This window comes from Saccopteryx bilineata, chromosome X (assembly GCF_036850765.1).
Source record: "Saccopteryx bilineata isolate mSacBil1 chromosome X, mSacBil1_pri_phased_curated, whole genome shotgun sequence".
Lineage (NCBI taxonomy): Eukaryota > Metazoa > Chordata > Mammalia > Chiroptera > Emballonuridae > Saccopteryx > Saccopteryx bilineata.
This window is the reverse complement of record NC_089502.1, coordinates 137,244,513-137,269,614: the sequence shown is the minus strand read 5'-3', so window position 1 is coordinate 137,269,614 and position 25,102 is coordinate 137,244,513. Positions and strand designations below refer to the sequence as shown.

General features: G+C 36.9%; 1 protein-coding gene across 2 annotated transcripts in view; it reads left to right on the top strand.

Annotated features, from left to right (window-relative positions):
• The first annotated feature begins 1,154 nt into the window (after positions 1-1,154).
• GLRA2 (glycine receptor alpha 2) overlaps positions 1,155-25,102 on the top strand; it is a 195,962-nt gene continuing 172,014 nt past the window's right edge. For both annotated transcript variants that reach the window (XM_066248945.1, XM_066248944.1), the window contains exons 1-2: positions 1,155-1,721; positions 3,871-4,004. In XM_066248945.1, the coding sequence (XP_066105042.1) occupies positions 1,654-1,721; positions 3,871-4,004 (202 nt within the window). In that variant the 5' untranslated portion in view covers positions 1,155-1,653. The remainder of the gene's footprint in view (positions 1,722-3,870; positions 4,005-25,102) is intronic.

Genomic DNA, 25,102 nt, shown 5'->3' with positions numbered 1-25,102 from the left:
TTAAGATCAGCATGGAGTGCCATGACTAACAAGGTATATTTTACAGACAAAAAGTAGCTTATTCACCCAGCTCATGGGTGAACATGCATTTTTCATTTTCCCTGGCCAGAAGCTTCTAATCACTAGCATTGAACTATTTCTCCTTCCTCTTTTATTATTAATAACATTTATTGATCTAATTTAAAACAGCAAGTTTACCTGTCATGTTTTGGTAAAGGATTTATCAACTTTAGCTATTTTCTCTCTTTAAGCCAATTTAGAAGAACTTCACCTTCCTATGTGACCCTCCCTGGTGATTAACATCTGGAATGGACAGATGAAACTCAACCCTCAATCTCACTGCTCCTTACTCCATTTGTTGCCTGGAGCCCTACTCTATCTACCCTTTAACCAGGGCAGGAAAAGATTTCTACTGCCCCCTTCTGGCCCATTGTATTTTTCCTCCTCTATAAATCTGCGACTCGAAGAGGATGCCCAAGGATTTTGAGCCGCTGAAGAAAACTCAGCGGAAGGGGTTTTCCCTAGTAGAGAGGTGAAGAGATCCTTTGGAACAGGCGGCTAAAATCAAACAAAAACACTTAAGGGGTGAGGAAGGCAGAAAGGGCTTCTCAAGTAATTTATCGATCCTTGTGAACCTTTTCCCACACAAGGGCTTCTACGGAAATGTCCCCTCTTCAGCCCAGGACTCCCCTTTGCCCCCAGGTTCCACTGACAAGGAGTGACTACCCACTGTCCTGTGATAAGTGCAGTACTCCAGACCCTGTCCCCTGCTTTCCCCATTTCGCTTTCCCATGGCTGTATCTTATTCCCTTCTCTTTTCTGCTTCAAACTCCTGTCCCCCCAGCCACTGACATACTCGCAGTGGCAGGAGCTCACACCCCAGCCTCCTCCACCCTCTCCTTTTACCCTGACCTCTGCTCTTCCCGGGTCGCCGTCGCACCCCCTTCAGCACCCCTAGCTGAACAGCCAGCCACTCTTTGCCTTTGAATGGCAGGCATGTCCCCTCTTGATTGCTTCTCTCCGACCCCCCCCCCCCCCCCGCCCCAAGCGACTGAAAAAGGAAACATGCGCACTTCGGAGCTAGAAGCTGTCCTAGTGCTGAAATTTATAGGCTGGTACGATCACGTCTCCGTCTTTCTGTAGCTCTCATTCCAGCGCAGGATCTCAGCCTTTTTGCCCTCTTCTCCCTACCCACTCCAGCTCGCAGAGTCCTTTCTTCTCCCTCATTTACAACTTCTTTTCAAAAGAGAACATTTTCTAGGGAAAGGGACTCGCTAAACAGAAAGGACTTAAAAGCCACAGCAGCCCGACTTCCAGCATGGCATTGTCACCAGCCCCCTTTGCATGGTGAGGAGATTAAGGTAGCAGCATTTTTATTATTTAGGAAGAGCAGCTGGGGTATTCATCAGTCCTAAGGCTTTGTCTTTCCTTGGTGAACTGATGGTCCTGAGCCCCGGGTTGACCTGACCATGATGCCTAAGACTGGCACTTTTTGTTTTTTCTCAGCAAACTGTACAGACTCAAACCTCTTTTCGATTTTCAAGGAAACTAGATCCCTGCCAGATTTTGAATCTGGACAATAGATAGATACTTTGTCCTAGCTTCTTTCTGGAATCGTTTCGGGGATATTTTCCACAAGCATCAGAAACAGGAATGAACCGGCAGCTAGTGAACATTTTGACAGCCTTGTTTGCATTTTTCTTAGAGACAAACCACTTCAGGTAGGTGAAAAGACTTTGCATGCTGATATTTTCCACATGAAAACTGTTTGAAAGATAACGTGTCACGCAATTTTTATCAATTTTCTATGCCCCAGACCATATTATTTTAATTTTATGGAGGAGAGTTAGATTTCTTTTGTTCTTTAAAAAAGCTTAATTATGGTGGAGGGTGGCAAATTTTTACAAAGGCAAGTTTTATGATGCATAACCTCACTCTACGTTTCCAACACATTTTCACAGCCAATGAGTAGTCTGATGAGTTGCATGCTCTTTACATTTCTATATAATGGTGAAAATTTTTTTTTGCTTTCAAATTCTTCTAGAAGTCACTTAAAAGGACTATTGGATGCAATACTTTTCATATGGTGGAAGTGACTGGATTAATTTGTCAAAACTATGCTTATAAGATATTAAAAATACCTAATTCTTAGCCAACTTGGTACTTCTATTGTATTTCAGCAACTAGATTCATACAATGAGGACTACAATTCAGGAAATTTCTTGAAACATCAGAAACATTCAAATCTCATTTGGCACTATATTCTACTGTTCAGTATATTTGAAATTGATTGCCTACCAAAATGTAATTAAAATGACATCTTTGTATTTATGTATGCATGAGAAATATACTATGAATAATTAATAAGTGAGAAATCATTATTTGTATGCTTGCATTTTCTACCTAATTTACAAATTGTCAAATCAATCGATACTTCAAAATATCAGATTATTACTAATAAGTGAAATAGCCATCTTAATGAAGAGGTTCTAAGACAAGATAGAGATAGGAGATGTTCATACAACAAGGTATAGAACTCTTCATTTAATTTTCACCAAATTTTATGGTATTTTTTCACAGAACCAAGAGAAATGAAACATATAGCAGCAATGCTATGAGTACTGGGAAAACCCACTATGTTCCTTTCAGGTTCACACCTCCTACTATGATTAAGAAAAATTATAGGCTGGGTTTTATTAGAATCATCATCATCATCATCTTCACCTTCACCACCACCACTACCATCATAATCAAATAGTACTTGATTAATCAGATGATTCTGCATATGGGAATGTGAGTATTTCCAGATGGTCGTATCAATATTTTTTAACTCCTACCAAATGTTTATATCATTTTTGCACTTATATTTGATACTACTTCTTTGAAAACCTAGAAAGAATGTGGCATTTTCTTAGTTATAGAATTAACAAGATTACTTATTAAACTATTGAAAACAAAACTTATAAAATATATACTTCAGGACAGAAATCAACATTCAGTCACCACTATATGCTCTGAAAGAATTGATTTCCACTACAAACTAAATATGTTCTTTTTATATGCCCTTTAAAGGAAATAAAAATCTGAAAAATATATCAATCAACATTCAGTATTTTTGACAAATCAAAAAATAAAATAATTTCTTTTCTGTGAATATTCATTGGAATTAACTATTTAAATGTTAATATATAAATAGCAACTGATAAAATAATAGAAGTACAGACATGCTCATTGTTGACCTATTTTAGAATGAAGTTAAATTTCCAATTGAAGATTTTCTTTGAGACATCACATTGAAAAGTATTAATAGTGGATAGCTGGAATAGAATCTAGCAGGTGAGAAAATAAGCAATGGGAAAATTAGTTCATGCTTACTCTGTTTTGCCCATTTCACTACACATTTCTTATAAAAAGTAGCTGAGTTTTTTTTGGGGGGGGAGTTGGTGCCTTGACTTGGATCTGGGGACTTATATTAAGAGATTAAATGCTGGAAGAATTTTTTTAACTCATGGGGAAACGATTTTAAGATAATTACCTAAATCTAAGAAATTATCACTTTCATTTCTCTGATGACTCTAGAAAGAAATAGCTTTAGCTATATATCCATAAAATCTACAATAGAAAGTATATACATTGTTTCATCTTAAACATCATGCATGGCTGAAGTTTGAAAACTTAGGATTTATACCTCTCATCATTTAAAGTTAACTCTAGACCATAACATAATTCTAGAAGTTGACCAAAGAGTCTATAATTTTCTTTTTCTTAACAACATATCAAGTATATTACAAAACATGTCAAACACTCTGAGCATTAGTTCTCAGGTGATGAGAATGGAATTATTGCTAAAAGAGTTAATGATGTGTTTAGGACGACTTTCTGCAAAGACCATGACTCCAGGTCTGGAAAACAACCTTCGCAGACCCTATCTCCTTCAGATTTCTTGGACAAATTAATGGGAAGGACATCAGGATACGATGCAAGAATCAGGCCAAATTTTAAAGGTAGGTTTCATTTAAATTTATGTTAAGCCTGTAGGAAATTTCCTAGATATTTAAATATTCTGAAAAAAAACTTTTCAGGGTTTTTTTATTATAAAATGGAAACACATAGAGTATTCATTTCATTTTGGCATTCTTTTGAATTGGTCGATTTAAGAGCTTAAATTTTACATTTTGCTTGCCACTTTTGAAAACTTTCTTCATCTGTGCTCTATTCCACAAAGAATATTCCACAGAGATTATTGTCACGTTCCCTATGTTGTCTTCAGTGAGAGTGTGATTGGAAATGAATATGAGAGCAAATGTTGGGCTTCACTTGTATGAATGCCTACCAGGACTCATACAAGATTCAGTGGCTACTGCCAAAATCTTCGGTTTGGGTTTTAAATACCTATTCCCAAAGTGAAGATTATATCTCAACATAGAACATGGCAATTTTACTCATTTTTAGGTCTCCTTCATTTTTAAATATTGTGAGAAGAGGCTCCAATAACACATTAAAAAATTTCGGTTTCCTCTTGTTTAAACATTTTAATTGTTTATTTGGTGTTACTTATCTGAAATTAACAAAGAAGATAACAGAATTATAGAGTGCATATGTCAAAGATGGTAGATACTTTCTTTGTTTAATTAGAAACAAACCAAAAATATTGGTGTTTTTGTTTTACATTACAAAAATGTAATTGTAGAAATTACTTTTTAATTAATTGGTTTATTTTTATTCTGAATCAGAAAATACTGTAATATTGTAATAAAAACCAAATATTAATAATTATTTAATGCTTTAATTTTAAAAAATATTTTAAATGATAATTGCATTAATCTTGTAATTTAATATAATGCACTGTATTACAGTATTTTATAGGAGGAGAAACATAATATTCTAGATGTTATATCATAATTCATGCATTGCTTTGGTTTTGCTTATTAGCAATTTAATTGGATTGCTTACCTTGAGTTTTGATTAATTTTTATTATTGGCAAACATAAGCATGAAAACTAATTCTAAATTCATTCCTTCTTTAAATGTTATACCTCTGAATATAACAGCTAAGGACACATTTCATAAAGTAATACATCAGAATTTGACAAAATAAATGTTTCTGATTATAGAGTATTTTTAAAAGAGGCAACAGAACTAAGTTCAAAGCTTGATTTTCCTGAAAGCAATTTTCATGTTCATCCCATTTCATACTAATTTTGTGATCATTGCTTTGGAAATTAATATTTGAAACAAAATCCTATGAGTAACAAGTCAAGAATCAGCTTTCAATGGGGCTGCTCATTCATACCTTTATTCACTTAGCCATTCAGTAACTTTGGAATCTGAACTACATGCAAAATACTAATAAGTGCATGCTTTGAGAAGTGGAAAAATGAAACAGGTTTGGGTGCTGCCATCAAAAATGTCAGTGAGGAAAGTAGATGTTACATGACTCTTATCAAATATATATATTATTATATAACAATGAAGTCATTAATAGTTAAGTAACATTAGAAAGAACAGATAAAATACTACAGGGTTCCAACAAATGAAGACATGATTTGCTATTAAGCTATTCACAGAAAGCTTCATAGAGAAGAAGGTCAAGAGATGGAAAAATGTTTCAAGTTCATGAGCATCCTGTTAAATAGCAGTTATTAGTCATCATTTTCTAGGAATAATTTTTCAAAAGGAGATATGAGTACAAAGAGTAATAAAACATCCATGTTGCCATTGCTGCTTTATGTGATCATATAGAATGAACCATCATTTCAATATACAGTTTTCCTGGTTTTGATGGGGATGTCACCCTTTGGAAATGACATTTCTCATGATTCTCAAGGATAAATAAATGAGGGGAATATCAAGGATAGCAAAGTATGGTCATGTTTTGAGATTTATCCACTACTTGAAGATCTGAGCACAGGATGTTTTAAACACTCATACAAAGGAAACAGGGTAGATATCGTTTATGGACCTCACTGATATTGGACTATACTTTCACTTTGATACTTCAATGAATCCTGATACTCTTTTACAAATTTTATTTACACAGACCATTTATAAAAGATCAATTACCTAATAGCTCCCACAGTTCTCTTTATTCTGAGCATCTTGGCTTCTCCTTGACGTAAAATATCTTCCTTTATTATAGACAAAAACAATTTCCCCTCCTTGGTGTTCCCATAGCGCTTTGTATGTCCAACACAGTTCTTTAGCATATTTATGTTTTATCAGCCCACCCCTACACTGCATCTGAAAGGGCAGTGAAGTACTTTATTATTTACATATATTATACTATATAGTTGTATATGTAGTAGAGGAAAAGGAAGTAATCTTTTTCTTCAGAATGAGAAGAGCCAAGAAAGAAAAACACAGATCAATTGTGAAGATTAGCATGCCCAACTAGGTATAGAAACTGAAGATGGGAACTTCTAAGGGACCACAGGGTCCTAACAAAGATGATCTTGCTGAGCTGTGGGGAAAGAAACACAAGAAAGAGATGATAGGGAACTTGTAATAGTGAGGTGGCTAGGAAGAACACTATAATACTTACCATAGTTGATTAGCAATGTAGCAGTGAGAAATTTTATTTGGCAGGTAGAAGTGAAGGGTGATTAGGAAATGTGATTGTATCTGGAATAGTGACAGGTTCCCTGTAAATGCCAAAAAACAAACTGACTATGGTAACAGTGAATATGATGCTGCTGCTGTTGCTGAAAATGACGATGATAATGATGACGGAAGGGCAAATTTTGGCCATAAGAATAAAAGCAAGAGCCAGATATGGGCTGCTAAGGCAAAGGGAATGGCTTTTCTACAAGTCTTATGAAATAGTAGCATATTTCTCTGTTTCCTTGCTGCTATGCATTGGCAAGGGAGAAAGAAATGCATAGGCATAATTTTTCTTATTGGAAGGCATTTTCCTGCATACTTTCAAGTCAGTAAAATATTTCATGTCTATTCCATGTTCCTGATAGACTGTGAAGATGTCATAATGGGGTTATATACAAGAAGGAAGATGAACGTAAGCTAGAAAGGGGAACCAGAATGATTCAGACTTAGGTCTATAATTGAGAGCCATTCTTAGAAGCTATAAGAAAAGAATAGCTTTTCTGATGTAAACACAAGTGTATAAACAAAGTCATGAGTCAGATTTGCCAATTGCATTACATCTGTAAGATACATAGAGACCTGGGCCAGATCTTGTCAAAACATAAATTTTCAAAATCCTCAGGTCAGACGAACAAACAAGCTATGTCCAGCCAAATGAAATGCTCAAACCTGGGCAAAATGCACTAGTTCTAGTTCTCTCTGAAACAAAGCCTTTACCTACTGTAATGAAATTTTCTTTGAAAATAAAATTAGAGTTATAGCCTAATTTTTCATCCAATGTGAATAAATACATTTCAGCATATCATTCATTTGGGGAGAGGATCTGGAAGAGATAATGCCAGGAGATAATTATTCACTCAACTTTGTGCATGCCACGCACACTAATTTTTTTCCCTGTCTGGAGCCCTAAATTTAAAAGTGTGATGTGTGACATTCAAACCTAAATTTGCATGCAATATGGCTTCCTTCGTTTTCCAAGGAGTTATCAGCTCAAGAGGTATTTCAGATGTAAGTAGAAATAGGTCCCTTTCCAAAAAACTATAGGGGTCTTTAGATTTCTCTCCTTGGAAATTCTCTTGTTTGTAGCCCTGTAAAGCTCAAGCTCAAATGTTGTGCCTGCCATACCCTGTAGGGGGTGGCTGGAGCACAAATGTCCATCTAGCAGGGACACTTGGAAAGGTTGATTTTCCCAGCGCTAATGCAGCCCCAGCGTGATCCCTTCTTTGATCGCTCTGGTGGATGCGGGCATCACAGGTTACTATGAAGAGTAGAATGCTTGCAGGTATTAGAGGGATTTGACCTGAGTACAAAAGTAGCTGACGCCTGCAGGCACCTTACAGAGTAAAGCCATTTTAGAACAAGACAATAGGAGATAAAAGGGGGAAAAAGGTTATTGAAAGGAAAGGCTGCAGGTAACAAAGGGAAATTATATAGGACAGTTTTGTTCAGGGATGATATTGATGAAGATTTTTGAACGTCTGAAATCCACTGGGTCACAATTTATTTTAGCTTTTGGTGCTGTATGGACACCAACTAACACATTTGTATATACTAGGCTACTACTAGGGCCTACAAGGTGCTTGTCAGGGACTTAAGGTGCAATCAAGAAGGAGGTATGTACAGCATTCTAACATACTCTGGTAAAATGTATTTCAATAAGTTCACCTCACTGGAATATGTCGCCCATTCCATGGTGACAGAGGATTACAGTGGAAGGCGCCCTGGGCTTACATCCAGAAAACTGAGGTTCATGTCCTGGTTCAGCCACTTTTGACTAAAGGTATCTTCACCTCTCTAATGCTTCTGGTTTTCTTTTTCCCTTCTTACCTTATTTGGGTTGTTCTGAGCATCAAAGGAGATCATCATAAATAATTTAAATTATTACTAGTCCTCCATTTCTGTTTTATAACTGACACTGACTAGATATTATCAAACATCACCCTTTGAGGCGATTGGGTCTTTATCATTTTTTGACTTTTTTTAATAGAAAAAAAATGTCAAAGTAGTTCTAGCATCTTAGAGTTCAATTGTAGTAGCAAGAACAGAGATAACATGTATCTCATCTAGTTCTACTCTTGTTTGGTGAGAAAATTTTCAACTGGAAAAAGCTATTTCTACTCCTAAATATGAAACAAAGAGGAAGCCATTTGTGGGAAAGAATGATCTTTATCTATTCAAATTCCATCCCTGATTATTTTCTTGCACTCTTTTTAAATGAACAAAGTAAAAAACATGGGACAATTTCACTTGGTCATGGAAAGAACCCTAAATTTAACTGAATGTATATAACTGTCATTTCTGATGTATTTTCTTGTTCAGTTATTTCAGTAAGGGTCACTGCACAAATGTGCTGAATTTATTTCCTAGTTTAGAATAAGTTGTTTGAAAAGAATATTTGGCCTCTACAACATGGCAGGTTAAAAGCACTGGAAATAAAAGCCCATAATTTAGTTCTTGAGAATGTATTGCATTTTGAGAATTAGTTGATTCTGGGTGACTTCATATCTTTAGTTTTCATTATTGAAAGAGCCTAAACATTTTATCCTGAATTCTATAGTGCTTGCCATTCCTCCTGAATGACAATTTAGCCAATTTTGCTGATAATCTGAGACTTTATTTCTTAAAGAAAGATAATAGCATCACTATCAGAATATCTTAGTGCTTAATGACCAGATTATTATAATGTGTCCAATTGGGGCAATCTGGTTTAGAGTGACAAAAAATTTGTCATTAGTTTTTTTTCTTGGTGGTGTTCGATATTTTTATTGATCTGTTAGGTCAGACACATTTGGAATAGGTTCTTAAAAATGAAAATATAGTTGACCAAGCCTCAGCACAAAAAGATCATGAGGAGCATTCTGGGTGCCCCTTGCAGTCAACACCTAAGAGGCTGTCCTGACTCTGGCATGTGGCATTGGCTCATTGACTTATTTTTTGAGAGGATTACTTGTGACTGATTGCAGACACATTTAGTCACATAAAACCCACCAAAGGAAGGACATGAGCAAAAGGAATAGGTCTCTAAGTGGTACTCTTAAGTGTGCAGGACATTTAGAATAGGTCGCCCTCTTGGAATCTAGTCAGGTTAGCCAACTGAGTGTGGTCATGGGGCAAGTACAGGACGAAAGTTGGACACTCTTTATGACTCATGCCTGACTTGTGTACTCACCATTCCCTTATAAACATGAATATACCAAATGGTGGCTTTGTTTTGTTAACACATTTATTCAAGTGGGCAAGAGAGAATCTTGAATCGAGTCAAAATATAAAAACTCAATAGGCAGTTATCACAACTGTGGCTGGATAAGTCTTGTTTTATATTTCTTTTTTTCTTTTTCTCTGATGAGAGGGAAGTTTTTATTTTCTTGAAAAAAAATAAACTACATTGGCTCATGCATTGTCGAAGCAATAAATTTGTGACAAGGAGCACACATATGGGCACAAAGTTATATGTAAAGGTTTACATCTTTATATTTAAGTCTAAACACACAATTCATCTGTTTATTCCTTTAATAATTAGTGAACAATTACTATATGCCAGATGCCATGTTACTTGCTAAATGTACAGTGGTAGATAAATATTAAAGTTTTTTTTCTTAATTGGCAGAATATAAGAACTACACTTATTATTTAGTGTTTCCGTAAAACAAGCACTTTTCAGAAATTTGCGTTATTATTTATGAAACTAGAACTAAATTTACCAGATTTTAGAGACACAGAACCTAAGATATGCTGTGATGTGATTTGACTGTTATAAAGCAGCTCTATCTAATTGGGATTCAAAACATCAAGAACCTGAATATTTATGACTTTTTATTTTATTTTTAAATTTTATTTTTCAGTTACAGTTTACATTCAATATTATTTTGTATTATTTTCAGGTATACAGTATAGTGTCAGATAATCTTATACTCTTCAAAGTGTTTACCCCCTAATATTTCCAGTACCCACCTGGCACCATACATAGTTATTACAATATTACTGACTCTATTCCCTGTGCTGTACTTTATGTCCCCGTGACTATTCTGTAACTACCAATTTGTACTTCTTAATCCCTTCATCTTTTTCACTGTCCCCCAAGTCCCTCCCCTGTCTGTATCTATGAATCTGTTTCTATTTTTTTTTGCTGTTGTTTTTCATTTACTCTGTTCTTAAGATTCCACACATAAGTGAAATGATAGGATATGTGTCTTATTTCACTTAGCATAATACCCTCTAGGTTGATACATACTGTTGCAAACAGTAAAATTTCATTTTTATGGCCAAGTAATATTCCATAATATTCCATTGGATTTATGTACCACCACATTTTTATTAAATTTATTGGGGTGACACTGGTTAACATAATTATACAGGTTTCAGGTGCCTAATTCTACAACACAGCTCTATACACTATTGTGTGTTCAACCCCTAAGTCAAATCTTTTATCCCCCCTTACCCTCCTCCACCTCCCCCACTGGCCTGGGCAATCACCACACTGTGTCCATAAGTTAGCTCTTTTTTTTCTTTCTTTTTCCTTCTCTTTCTTTCTTTCTCTTTCTTTCGTTCTTTCTCTCTCTCTCTCTCTCTCTCTCTTTACTTTTCTTTCTTTTCTTTCCTTTCTTTTTGTTTTCTTGGTCTTTTTTAGTTCAATCCCTCCACCCATTCACCACCCCCAACAGCTGTCAGCCTGCTTTCTATATATGAGTCTACCTTAATTTTGCTTGTTAGTTCATTTTCTTCATTAGATTCCACATAGGAGTGAAATCATATGTGTACCACCACTTTTTATTCACTCATGTATAGATGGGAATGTGGGTTGCTTTCATATCTTGGCTATTGTAAATAACACTGCATTGAACACAGGGTTCACGTATTGTTTTGAATTAGTGTTTGGGTTTCTTTGGATATATTCCCAGAAGTGGAATCGCTAGATCATAAGACTATTTTTAATTTTTTGAGGAAATGCCTCAGTGTTTTTTGAGTTTTTTTTCCATAGTGGCTGCATCAATCTACACTCTCACCAACAGAGCATGAGGGTTTCCTTTTATTCATATTCTCGCTAACACTTGTTGTTGGTTGACTTATTGATGATAGCCATTCTGATAGGTATTTTGTTGTGATTTTAATTTGAATTTCTCTGATGATTAGTGACATTGAGCATCTTTTCATTTGTTTATTGGCCATCTGTATGTCATCTTTGGAGAAATGTCTACTCAAGTCCTCCACCTGTTTTTAACTGGATTTTTTATTTTTGCATCAAGTTATATGAATTCTTTATAAATTTTGAACATTAACCCCTTATTGGAGGTGTCATTGGAAAATATGTTCTCCAATTCAGTAGGCTGTCTTTTCATTGTGCTGATGGTTTCTTTTGCTGTATAAAGCCTTTTTAGTTTGATGTAGTTTTGGATTTTTTTTTCCTTTTATTTCCCTTGCCCAAGCAAATAACCACCATATATATCGCTATGAGATATGTCAGATTTTACTGCCTATGTTTTGTTCTAGGATTTTTATGGTTTCAAGTTTAACATTTAAATCTTTAATCCATTTTGAGTTTATTTTTATATATGGCATATGAGGGTGGACTAGTTTCATTTTTTGCATGCATCTGTCCAAATTTTCCCAACACCACTTATTGATAGGCTATCTTTACTCCATTGTATATTCTTCCCTCCTTTGTCAAATATTAATTGACCATATAGACATGGGTTGGTTTCTGAGATATTTTGTTCCATTGATCTATGTGTTTGTTTGTTTTTATGCCAGTACCATGCTGATTTATTATAAAATATAATATAGCTTGATATCAGGTAGCATGATACTTCTAACTTTGTTCTTCTTTCTCAAGATGGTTGTCACTATTCAGGGTCTTTTGTGGTTCCTTATAAATTTTTGAATTATTTGTTCCAGTTCTGTGAAAAATGGCATTGGTATTTTGAAAGGAATTGCAATGAATGTATTGATTGCTTTGGGAAATATGGACATTTTAATATTAATTCTTCCTATCAGTGAGCACGGTATGTGTTTTCATTTAATTATATTTTCTTCAAAGAAATCTAAGCTTTTAAATGTCAGTTCTCACTTTAGTAAAACTGGAATATTTTAATTTTTTCCATTGATGACAGAGAGAAGCAGCAACTCGTTGTTCTACTTAGTTGTTCTATTTAGTTGTGTACTCATTGATTGCTTCTTATTTTTGCCTTGAACAAGGATCAAACCCATGACCTCAGTGTACAAAGACAATGCTTTATACACTGAGCCACTTGGCCAGGGCTGGAATATAATATCTAAATTGAATGCGACATCGTGCAGGATCTTTGCAGGAAAGAAATGGTACACTACAGTGGGGTATGACAGAGTTCGAAAAACTGATCACTAGAGGGAGAGCATAGTACTCTGGGACTATCAACAGCAGAGTTGAAGAGGCAAGAGGGAGTGGTTACCAGAACCTAAAGAAGTTGGCTACACAGCGGCCACCTAATGAGATCTGTGAAGCAATGTAGTTAATGTGTGCTGTCCTAGCAGGAAAGAAGCTATGGACCTCACTCTCCTCCTGCTTTCCATTTTCTTATGGCAGCCTCTCACTGGTCAACTACAACTAGCAGTCATGGGGCAAGGTCAATGATGCAAATCCAGCAGGTCAGCTTCCCAGGGCGCAGCCAAGAACAGAACAGAAAAGAAAGTGTCTCTGGGCCCTGGCCGGTTGGCTCAGCGGTAGAGCGTCGGCCTAGCGTGCGGAGGACCCGGGTTCGATTCCCGGCCAGGGCACACAGGAGAAGCGCCCATTTGCTTCTCCACCCCTCCGCCGCGCTTCCTCTCTGTCTCTCTCTTCCCCTCCCGCAGCCAAGGCTCCATTGGAGCAAAGATGGCCCGGGCGCTGGGGATGGCTCTGTGGCCTCTGCCCCAGGCGCTAGAGTGGCTCTGGTCGCAACATGGCGACCCCCAGGATGGGCAGAGCATCACCCCCTGGTGGGCAGAGCGTTGCCCTATGGTGGGCGTGCCGGGTGGATCCCGGTCGGGCGCATGCGGGAGTCTGTCTGACTGTCTCTCCCTGTTTCCAGCTTCAGAAAAATGCAAAAAAAAAAAAAAAAAAAAAAAAAAAAGAAAGTGTCTCTGGGAAGAAATGAAACATAATCAGTACAAGGTCAAGTTATGAGCAAAGCCACACTTCAACCTTCAGGTGGTTGAGCAGACAGCTCCAAAACTCATTATCATTTCAGTAAGCCTTCCTTTATCAGCCTTGAGAAAGAATGGAAGTGAGAAAATAGTATCATTTACATATATTACTCTAATGGCTACATGATACTTCCAAAAGCAGAGAAGAAGATAATGTAACATGATAGTTCTATGTCCTAAACAGACAATTGGAAGAGGCACAACCAATGGACTGGTGTATTGGAGGGAGGGTGAAGTCTTCTTGTGGAGTATATGAAAATAATTAATATAGTTTTCTTTCTATCGGATTTAATATGCTTATATGTTTGTTAATATCATTGTCCTTGTCCCACAGTAATCCCCTCCAAGATCCAAATACAGGGATGCATTGTAGGCTTAGATTTGAGCACAAGACTTAATGCGAAGTCTCTTTGGGGCATCACGGCTGAGACACATTCTTTCCCTCTGTGCTCTTCTGTTCTACAAAGAGCAAAAGAAAGAGTGTTAGAAGAGAAGATTGGGTGCTGGGGAGCAGGACTAGAAGAGTGTGAAGACCAGAGCAGAATAGCGTGTGCTTCAAGGAAATGGCGAGTCTGAGGAACAGTTGCTTGCTTTCCACGCCTTGGCTGCTTTGATTACTGCACCTGAAATACAGCTACTTACGGCAATTCTGCTACTTTAGAAAACCTCAGAACCACTTTACCACATAATTTCCTTTCATTTTAAAAATCGGAGTGCACATAGAAGATAATATAATTTATCTTCTTCTGATTTATTTACATTTAAATACTTCAAGATGTTGATTCCTAAAAACCACTTCATATCCTACAAGGCAGCTGAGATTTCTTTTATCAGGCTTTATCTTAGGAAAAAAACATTCTTCGCCCCAAAGAAGGTTTTCAGAAAACAAGGGGTCTGTTTTATTTAGCTTCGAACCTTGAAGTCTCTCAATAGTAAATGATACACACATTTGGCAGACCACTCTGTAACAAATCAAGAAGAATGATGTGATTCAGAATAATTTATAGATGTACTGTGCAATGTACACAATGCATTTCTTTTTTCCCCTTTTTATTGAGTTTATTGAGCTGATACTGGTTAACATAATTATACAGGTTTCAGGCACACAATTCTACCACATATCTTCTGCACATCTTACTGTGTGTTCACTACCCCAAGTCAAGTCTGCGTCCAACATCATTCTTCCTCTCATACCCGCCTTCACCTCCCCCATTCCTCTCCCCCCAGCAGTCACCACACTGTTATCTGTGTCCATCACTTTTACTAAATCCCTTCCTCTGCCCCCCACAACTGTCAGTCTGCTCTCTATCAGACTGTCTCTATTTTACTTGTTAGTTCATTTTGTTTATTAGATTCTACATATAAGTAAATCCTTGTATTCTACTTTTTCCTTTTAATTAACTCTGGTTTTAGTATTTGAGAACTGTATAGTGTATGCCAAGTTAAAGGACTTAGGATTTATTACTAAACCAAATTAGCAATCAACCAGATGTGTTTGTCAAACCACGTTTTTTAGAATACCTGCTTCAGAGCCATCTGAAAGTCCTATTAAAAAGGCACACACCTGGGCCCGGCCCTTCTCCAGTTTCACCTCCCCACAATTGCTGAATGATGGGATCTTGAAATAGTCACTTGAACAAATCCATTACTCCCTGTAGTTGAAGAACAACAGGACTAGAATGGGGAAAAATCTCCCCCTGTATCTGAAGGTACTGCCTTCCTTTTAGTATTTTCTCCCAACATACTGTGTGCTGGTATTGCCTTACCCTCACCCCCCAAAAAAAGGATATATCCCAAATGAGATAACTAAAACTAAACTGAGACTCATGAGACCTGGTGTTAACTCTAGTTTTGCCAGCTGTGACCTGGAACTTGGCACTGTAGCTCTCTGGGATTCATTCTTGTCATCTCTAAAACAGAGGACTTGTACCAATATGTCTATGTCATCTCCAACTTTGAAAGTCCTTGTCTTTATAGTCTATATTAATATCTTTGGTATATCTTTTTGTAAATTACTATTTCACCCACATAAGAACTTGGATGCATCCAATATTCCTAGAGAATCGGTCTCTCCTCTGAGAAATCCTTAATTTTGTCCAGAATTCTTTTTGCACTTGCTCATAATTTATTTCAACTCTCAATATGTTAAGGGTGATCGTTATACTTTGGGAAGACTCTGAAAACTTATAAGGGGATTACTGAAGAAATCAGCCATTTAAAAATCTTGCCTTGCTTTTTTTTTTTTATAATTTTATTTTTTTAATGGGGTGACATCAATAAATCAGGATACATATATTCAAAGATAACAAGTCCAGGTTATCTTGTCATTCAATTATGTTGCATACCCACCACCCAAAGTCAGATTGTCCTCTGTCACCTTCTATCTTGTTTTCTTTGTGCCCCTCCCCACCCCCTATCCCTCTCCCATTCCCCCCTCCCCCCCGTAACCACCACACTCTTGTCAATGTCTCTTAGTTTCAGTATTATGTCCCACCTACGTATGGAATACTACAGTTCCTGTTTTTTTCTGATTTACTTATTTCGCTTCGTATCATGTTATCAAGATCCCACCATTTTGCTGTAAATGTTCCGATGTCATCATTTCTTATGGCTGAGTAGTATTCCATAGTGTATATGTGCCACATCTTCTTTATCCAGTCATCTATTGATGGGCTTTTTGGTTGTTTCCATGTCCTGGCCACTGTGAACAATGCTGCAATAAACATGGGGCTGCATGTGTCTTTACGTATCAATGTTTCTGAGTTTTTGGGATATATACCCAGTAGAGGGATTGCTGGGTCATAAGGTAGTTCTATTTTCAGTTTTTTGAGGAACCACCATACTTTCTTCCATAATGGTTGTACTACTTTACATTCCCACCAACAGTGTATGAGGGTTCCTTTTTCTCCACAGCCTCTCCAACATTTGCTATTACCTGACTTGCTAATAACAGCTAATCGAACAGGTGTGAGGTGGTATCTCATTGCCGTTTTGATTTGCATTTCTCTAATAGCTAAAGAAGATGAGCATCTTTTCATATATCTGTTGGCCATTTGTATTTCTTCCTGGGAGAAGTGTCTGTTCATATCCTCTTCCCATTTTTTTATGGGATTGTTTGTTTGTTTGTTGTTGAGTTTTATGAGTTCTTTGTATATTTTGGATATTAGGCCCTTATCTGAGCTGTTGTTTGAAAATATCATTTCCCATTTAGTTGGCTTTCTGTTTATTTTGTTATCAGTTTCTCTTGCTGAGCAAAAACTTCTTAGTCTGATGTAGTCCCATTCATTAATTTTTGCCTTCACTTCTCTTGCCATTGGAGTCAAATTCATAAAATGCTCTTTAAAACCCAGGTCCATGAGTTGAGTACCTATGTCTTCTTCTATGTACTTAATTGTTTCAGGTCTTATGTTTAGATCTTTGATCCATTTTGAGTTAATTTTTGTACAGGGAGAAAGACTGTAGTCCAGTTTCATTCTTTTGCATGTGGCTTTCCAGTTTTCCCAGCACCATGTATTGAAGAGGCTTTCTTTTCTCCATTGTGTGTTGTTGGCCCCTTTATCAAAAATTATTTGACTATATATATGTGGTTTTATTTCTGGACTTTCTATTCTGTTCCATTGGTCTGAGTGTCTATTTTTCTGCCAATACCATGCTGTTTTGATTGTCGTGGCCCTATAATAGAGTTTGAAGTCAGGTATTGTTATGCCCCCAGCTTCATTCTTTTTCTTTAGGATTGCTTTGGCTATTCGGGGTTTTTTATAGTTCCATATAAATCTGATGATTTTTTGCTCTATTTCTTTAAAAAACGTCATTGGAAGTTTGATGGGAATTGCATTAAATTTGTATATTGCTTTGGGTAATATAGCCATCTTGATTATATTTATTCTTCCTAGCCAAGAACAAGGTATATTCTTCCATCTCATTATATCTTTTTCGATTTCCCTTAACAATGGTTTATAGTTTTCATTATATAAGTCCTTTACATTCTTTGTTATGTTTATTCCTAAGTATTTTATTTTTTTTGTTGCAATCATGAAGGGGATTATTCTTTTGAGTTCCTTCTCAGTTGTTTCATTGTGGGCATATAGAAAGGCTATTGACTTCTGTATGTTAATTTTGTATCCTGTGATCTTACTGTATTGGCTTATTGTTTCTAGTAGTCTTTTTGTGGATTCTTTGGGGTTTTCGATGTATAGGATCATATCATCTTCAAAAAGTGATACCTTTACTTCTTCTTTTCCGATATGGATGCCTTTTATTTCTTTGTCTTGTCTGATTGCTCTGGCTAGAACCTCTAGTACCACATTAAATAAGAGTGGAGAGAGTGGACAACCCTGTCTTGTTCCTGATTTAAGGGGGAAAGCCTTCAGTTTAGTGCCATTTAATATGATGTTAGCTGATGGTTTATCATATATGGCCTTTATCATGTTGAGATATTTTCCTTCTATACCCATTTTGTTGAGAGTCTTAAACATAAAATTGTGTTGGATTTTATCGAAAGCCTTTTCTGCGTCTATTGATAAGATCATGTGGTTTTTGTTCTTTGTTTTGTTGATATGGTGTATTACATTAACCGTTTTACGTATGTTGAACCATCCTTGAGATTCTGGGATGAATCCCACTTGATCATGATGTATTATTTTTTTAATATGTTGTTGTATTCGATTTGCTAGTATTTTGTTTAGTATTTTAGCATCTGTATTCATTAGAGATATTGGTCTGTAGTTTTCTTTTTTTGTGCCATCCTTGCCTGGTTTTGGTATGAGGGTTATGTTGGCCTCATAAAATGTGTTTGGAAGTATTGCTTCTTCTTCAATTTTTTGGAAGACTTTGAGTAGAATAGGAACCAAGTCTTCTTTGAATGTTTGATAAAATTCGCTGGTATAGCCGTCAGGGCCTGGACTTTTATTTTTGGGGAGGTTTTTAATGGTTTTTTCTATTTCTTCTCTACTGATAGGTCTGTTTAGGCTTTCTGCTTCTTCTTGACTCAGTCTAGGAAGGTTGTATTTTTCTAGGAATTTATCCATTTCTTCTAGGTTGTTGAATTTAGTGGCATAAAGTTTTTCATAGTATTCTACAATAATTCTTTGTATATCTACAGTGTCCGTGGTGATTTCTCCTCTTTCATTTTGGATTTTGTTTATATGAGTTCTTTCTCTTTTTTCCTTGGTAAGTCTTGCCAAGGGTTTGTCAATTTTGTTGATCTTTTCAAAGAACCAGCTCCTTGTTCTATTAATTTTTTCTATAGTTTTTCTGTTCTCTAATTCATTTATTTCTGCTCTGATTTTTATTATCTCCTTTCTTCGGCTGGTTTTGGGTTGTCTTTGTTCTTCTTTTTCTAGTTCCTTAAGGTGGGAAGTTAAGTGGTTCACTTGGGCTCTCCCTTGTTTGTTCATATATGCCTGAAGCGATATGAACTTCCCTCTTATCACTGCTTTTGCTGCATCCCATAGATTCTGATATGTCGTATTGTCATTTTCATTAGTCTGTATATATCTTTTGATCTCTGCACTTATTTCTTCTTTGACCCATTCATTTTTTAGAAGTATGTTGTTTAGTTTCCACATTTTTGTGGGATTTTTTTCCTCTTTTTTGCAGTTGAATTCTAGTTTCAAGGCTTTATGATCAGAAAATATGCTTGGTACAACTTCAATTTTTCTGAATTTGCTGATGTTGTTTTTGTGGCCCAACATATGGTCAATTCTTGAGAATGATCCATGTACACTGGAGAAAAATGTATACTCAGTCATTTTGGGATGAAATGTCCTGTAGATGTCTATCATATCCAGGTGCTCTAGTGTTTTGTTTAAGGCCACTATGTCTTTGTTGATTCTCTGTTTGGATGACCGATCTAGAGCCGTCAGCGGTGTATTGAGGTCTCCAAGTATGATTGTATTTTTGTCAGTTTTTGTTTTAAGATCAATAAGTAGCTGTCTTATATATTTTGGTGCTCTTTGGTTTGGTGCATATATATTAAGAATTGTTATGTCTTCTTGATTCAGTGTCCCCTTAGCCATTATGAAATGGCCATTTTTGTCTCTGAGTACTTTTCCTGTCTTGTAGTCAGCATTATCCGATATGAGTATTGCTACACCTGCTTTTTTTTGGATGTTATTTGCTTGGAGTATTGTTTTCCATCCTTTCACTTTGAATTTGTTTTTATCCTTGTTACTTAGTTGAGTTTCCTGTAGGCAGCATGCAGTTGGATTTTCTTTTTTAATCCATTCTGCTACTCTGTGCCTTTTTATTGGTGAGTTTAATCCGTTTACATTTAGTGTAATTATTGATACTTGTGAGTTCCCTATTGCCATTTTATATCTTGCTTTCTGTTAGTTTTGTGTCTTGTTTGATCCTTCTCTTTCGTTTTTCTATCTTTTGTTTTTATTTGGTTGTATTCCATACATCTTTCCTCTGTTGCTATCTTTTTTATCTCATGTGCTTCTGTGGTGGTTTTTTCAATGGTGGTTACCTTTGAGTAATGAAAAGGGTCCCTACCCTGTTCATTGTAGCGAACTATTTTGTGAGTACTTTTGCACTCCATCGTCCTTTGCTACTGTTAATCTCCCTCTTCTCCCCCTCTTTCTTTTTGTTGTTGTCACAGTTTAAATTTGGTTTTATTGTGTTCTTCTTGGAGCTTTTACTTGTGGCTCTGTTTTTTTTTGTTCTTTGTATCTGATTGGATAACCCCCTTTAGTAATTCCTGGAGTGGGGGTTTTCTGATGATAAATTCCCTCATCTTTTCTGTATCTGTGAATGTTTTTATTTCTCCTTCGTATTTGAAGGATAGCTTTGATGGGTATAGTATTCGTGGCTGAAAGTTCCTCTCTTTCAGGACTTTAAATATTGGGGTCCACTCTCTTCTAGCTTGTAGAGTTTCTGCTGAGAAATCTGATGATAATCTAATGGGCCTTCCTTTATATGTTGTATTCTTCTTTTCCCTGGCTGCCTTGAGAATTTTTTCTTTGCTGTTGGTTTGTGTCAATTTCATTATGATATGCCTTGGAGTAGGTTTGTTGGGGTTAAGAAAACTTGGAGTTCTGTTTGCTTCTTGAACTTGAGGCTTTAGTTCTTTCCACAGGCTTGGGAAGTTCTCATCTATTATTTGTTTGAGTATGTTCTCCATTCCATTTTCTCTCTCTTCTCCCTCTGATATACCTATTATTCTTATGTTATTCTTTTTGATGGAGTCAGATAATTCTTGTAGGGCTATCTCATTTTTTTTAATTTTTGAGTCTCTTTCTTCTTCTCTCTGTTGTGCCTCAAGTTGCTTGTCTTCTATTTCACTAATCCTCTCTTCTATCTGACCTGTTCTATTAGCTAAGCTTGTTACTTCATTTTTCAGCTCGTGAATTGAGTTTTTCATCTCTGTTTGATTTGTTTTTATAGTTTCAATTTCCTTGGACATATATTCTTTGTGTTCATTGAGTTGTTTTCTGAGCTCCCTATATTGCCTTTCTGTGTTTTCTTGTATATCTCGGAGGATTTTTAGGATTTCTATCTTGAATTCTCTGTCATTTAGCTCCAAGGTTTCCAATATATTAAATTTTTTCTCCATAGATTTTTCCTCATTTAGCTGTGTTACCTCTCTTTCTTTTGTATCCATGATATTCGATTTTCTCTTCCTTAATGGCATCTGAGGGTGGTTTTGTTGATAGTATTAATGAGATTTAATAAAGAATAAAAAGTTAAAAAAATAAAAAAATAAAAAATCGAAGAGTTGTTTTTTTAAAAAAAAATTAATAATGAAATAAAGAAAAATAAAATAAAAATTAAAAAAAGGAAATTATTCCCCCCCTCCTTTTTTCCTCTCCTCTCCTCTCCCCTCTTTCTTGAGAAAATCTTGTGGTGGACTGTGAGTTATAACAAACAATGCCTGTGATGGAGGGCCTGAATTGGGGAAAAGTAATAAAGGGGCAAAAAAGAAAAAAAGAAAAAAAAAAGGAAAAAAAAAAAAGAAAAAAGAAAAAAAAGGAGTGTATGGACCCACAAAAAGCAAATAAGGAAAAAATTTGGGTCAAGAATAAAATGATTTGCTTTTAGGTGTTGGTTGTCTAAGAGTTATGATGAGAGGAATAAGAGGAAAACAGAAAAATGGGGGGACAAATTAAAAACTTACTATTGTATTTAGTGGAACAAGAACTAGATAATATGGAGAGCCAGGGATGGGAGCACTGCTAGTGAGTTAAAAAGGTGAAGTAAAAACCCCCCAAAATGCCACAAACATAGGTTTGAGTCCCAGATAAGATAATTTGTTTGTTATTGAGATTTGAATGAGAGGAGATGTAAAGGAGAAAGGAAGAAACTAATATAGAGGGAGAAAAGAAAGAGAGAGAGAGAAAAAAAAAAGAGGGAACCACTAAAAGAAGAAAAAAGAAAGGAGAGAGAGAGAGTTAAGGGTTTTGGAGTGCAACCCTCATAGAGAGAAAGGAAGAGAAGAGAAAAGATAATGGGAGATGTAACACTTATGGGTAGTGTAGTTCAAGGAGAGGAGAGAGTAAGACGGGTAGAGAGTTAATCGGCCAAATTGGAGGAGGAAAAAAAAGTCTCAAGCATGAAGATAAGAGAAACAAACGAACAAATATAATAAAATGGGATAGGTTATAAAGTCTGCAGATTATTCTTGATTTTGAGAGGTTATCTTCTTGCTTTTTCTTTTCTCTCCCTCTTCCTGGTCGGTGACTCTGTACCCCGGGTTCTGCCCCTTTGGCACGCTCAGGTAGAGGTTTGCAGTTGATAAGTCTCTATGGCAATGTCATGTATTGTGCTTTAGTCTCTTTGGCAGTCGAGGCTCATTAGCATTTATAGGCTCCGACAGTGAGAGAGTCCGTGTTCCTGGAGCCTTTCTCCTAGTCTTTCCTTCCTCAATTAGTAGCCTGATAATCCAGCTATGGGGTTGCTGCTGCCTCTGCTTGGATAGTAAGAGGCTCAAAGAGCTGGCAACTCCCCACTCTATTTCCACTCAGCACAGGGCTCTGGGTAAGGCTCAGTCAGTCAGAGCTGCCAGCATAATCAGGCGGGCTTTCCGCCCACTCAAAGACCACTGGCTCTGCCACTCTGTCTGGTAACACAAGCGGGCGCCCCCTTCTGGGGGGGTGCTTGGAGGAAACTCTCACTCACTGTCTGCGACCAGGATATCCAGCCAGCAGTCTCACGCTCTGAGTGAAACCCCCAACCCTAGGGAAAAGTTGCAGCGTTGGAATTGCGTCTCGCTCCATCCCCGTGCGCGGCTTTTGCAAGGCGCTGGGGCGGCTCGAGATTCCGCTTTGGCCCACACAAAGGCCCCTGACTCTGCCCCTCTGTGCGATAACACGGGCGCACACTGCCGAGGTACTGGGAGGAATCGCTCACTCCTTATCTGCGTGCGCAAACCAGGATATGAGGCCGGCCGCGGTTCCCTCTTAGTGAAACACCCTCCAGCACGGAAAATCTCCACCGTTGGAATTAGTTCTCACTCCCTCCCGTGCGTGGCTTTCCCAGGGCGCTGGGGCTGCCCAGAGACTCTGTCCTCGGCCCACAGAAAGGCCTCTGACCCTGCCTCTCCGTGGGGCAACACGGGCACCCACTCTCGGGGCCTAGGAAGAAATTCTCGCCCACTAACTGCGCACCGACCAGGAGACCGGGTAAAATGGCCGCTCCGCTTGTCTTTCTTTGTTTGGGTTTGGCGCGAGTGTTAGCTTGTATTGCCCGGGTTGCCACAGGATCAGATTTTCCTCGGCTTGGATCTACGTGCCACAGCTTGGTTCGGCCGTTTGTGCCGCGGCGGCCTGGATCTATTCATCCCCTTTGCCCGCCTCAGTTTCTATATTCACAGTTACCAGAGAAAGCCGCCCTGTTTAGGTTAGTGAGGAAGGCGGAGCATTTCTTACTCCCTATTTCCTTCGGGGTTTGGTTATATATTTAGCCAATTTTTCACTCAATCATACCTTTGGGTGTATTGCGAAGCATCTGGAATCTCCAAGTATAGGTTTTTCTGTTTCTGGTTGAAGATCTTGTTGAGTTTTGGGGGAGATTTATCGGTATCGCTTCCTACCCCGCCATTACTCTGACGTCATCTCTTTGCCTTGCTTTTGATCTGGAGATAGCAAATCCATGTACAGAGGCTATCTGGGAAAAGCAGCTATGATGCTTTTTCAATTTAACATCTGGCCAAAGATGTTTCTCAAAACACCAGTCCCATGAAATTGTTCTTAGATATAAGGTTGGAAATGGATAAGAAGAATGGGAAATTTTACAAAACCTCCTGAGAGAGTCCCAATGTTCATTAGCATATTAAAAGGTTTTGAGAAAACCTGCAGTAAAAATACACAAATAAATATTTTTCAAACTTTTTTACACAGGGGCTTATCCTGTACTTATTTGATCATAGAGTCTTTAAATGAATAACATGCTGGGGAGCTGGTGTTTTATGGAATACACTTTAGAAAATGTGGTCTTTGTAAAATCCATAGATCTAAAAAATGTCTCCCATGAAAATATATGATGATGGGAAACTTAACTATACATAAAATACGATGATCTTCTAGAAAGATAATAATCACAGGGGAGAGACGGGCCATGCATTCAGTAAATGTGGCTTTCTTATTGATACATGGTCAACATTAGCATTCCAATTCCACAAGAGAATTACTCTACAAGTTGGATTATTATTGCAGGCTATTTATCTCCTGCATTATTTACATGAATAAATAAGCAAACCGTGGCATACTGAAAAAAAAAAAACCCAAACATTGAAGACAAAAGAAAAGACATTAGTCAATACAGCAAATACTTTGATCTGATAATCACCTTCTGTTTTAGTCTTTATGATTCTTGAAGGCTGAGTGACAAATACACATTTAAACAAGTGACCTTTTGACAAACTAAAGCCATTTCTTCAGGAGAATGTGACAAAGTTTCATGCTTGTATGAAGAATTTCCCTTTAGATTGCTATCTTCTCTTGCATGAATAAGTCCTGTGGTTGTACAATTTCTATTCAACTGTTTGTTAAAAATTTGTTTCCCATTACTTCCTTGAAATGAAATTTTAAAAATCTGAATCTATATTAAAAAAAACTAATTTAAAATTGAAATTTTGCAGTACTTATCCTAAGTAATTTGTGTGGATTTAAGATTAGGTCTTTATTTATCAGTATAAAAACATATTCTGCTCAAAATTGATTATGTTTCATATACTTAGATATATAAATACCCAGGAAAAAAACACTGAAATTTTTTTCAATCGGTAGATACAGTAAGAGAAATGTCTTTGAAATATCACTAAATGTCTTGGGAAAAGAGAGAAAGAGAGGGGGGAGGGAGAGAGAGAGAGTAATCTTTATTTCTAGTTATCTCCTCATGCTTCCTT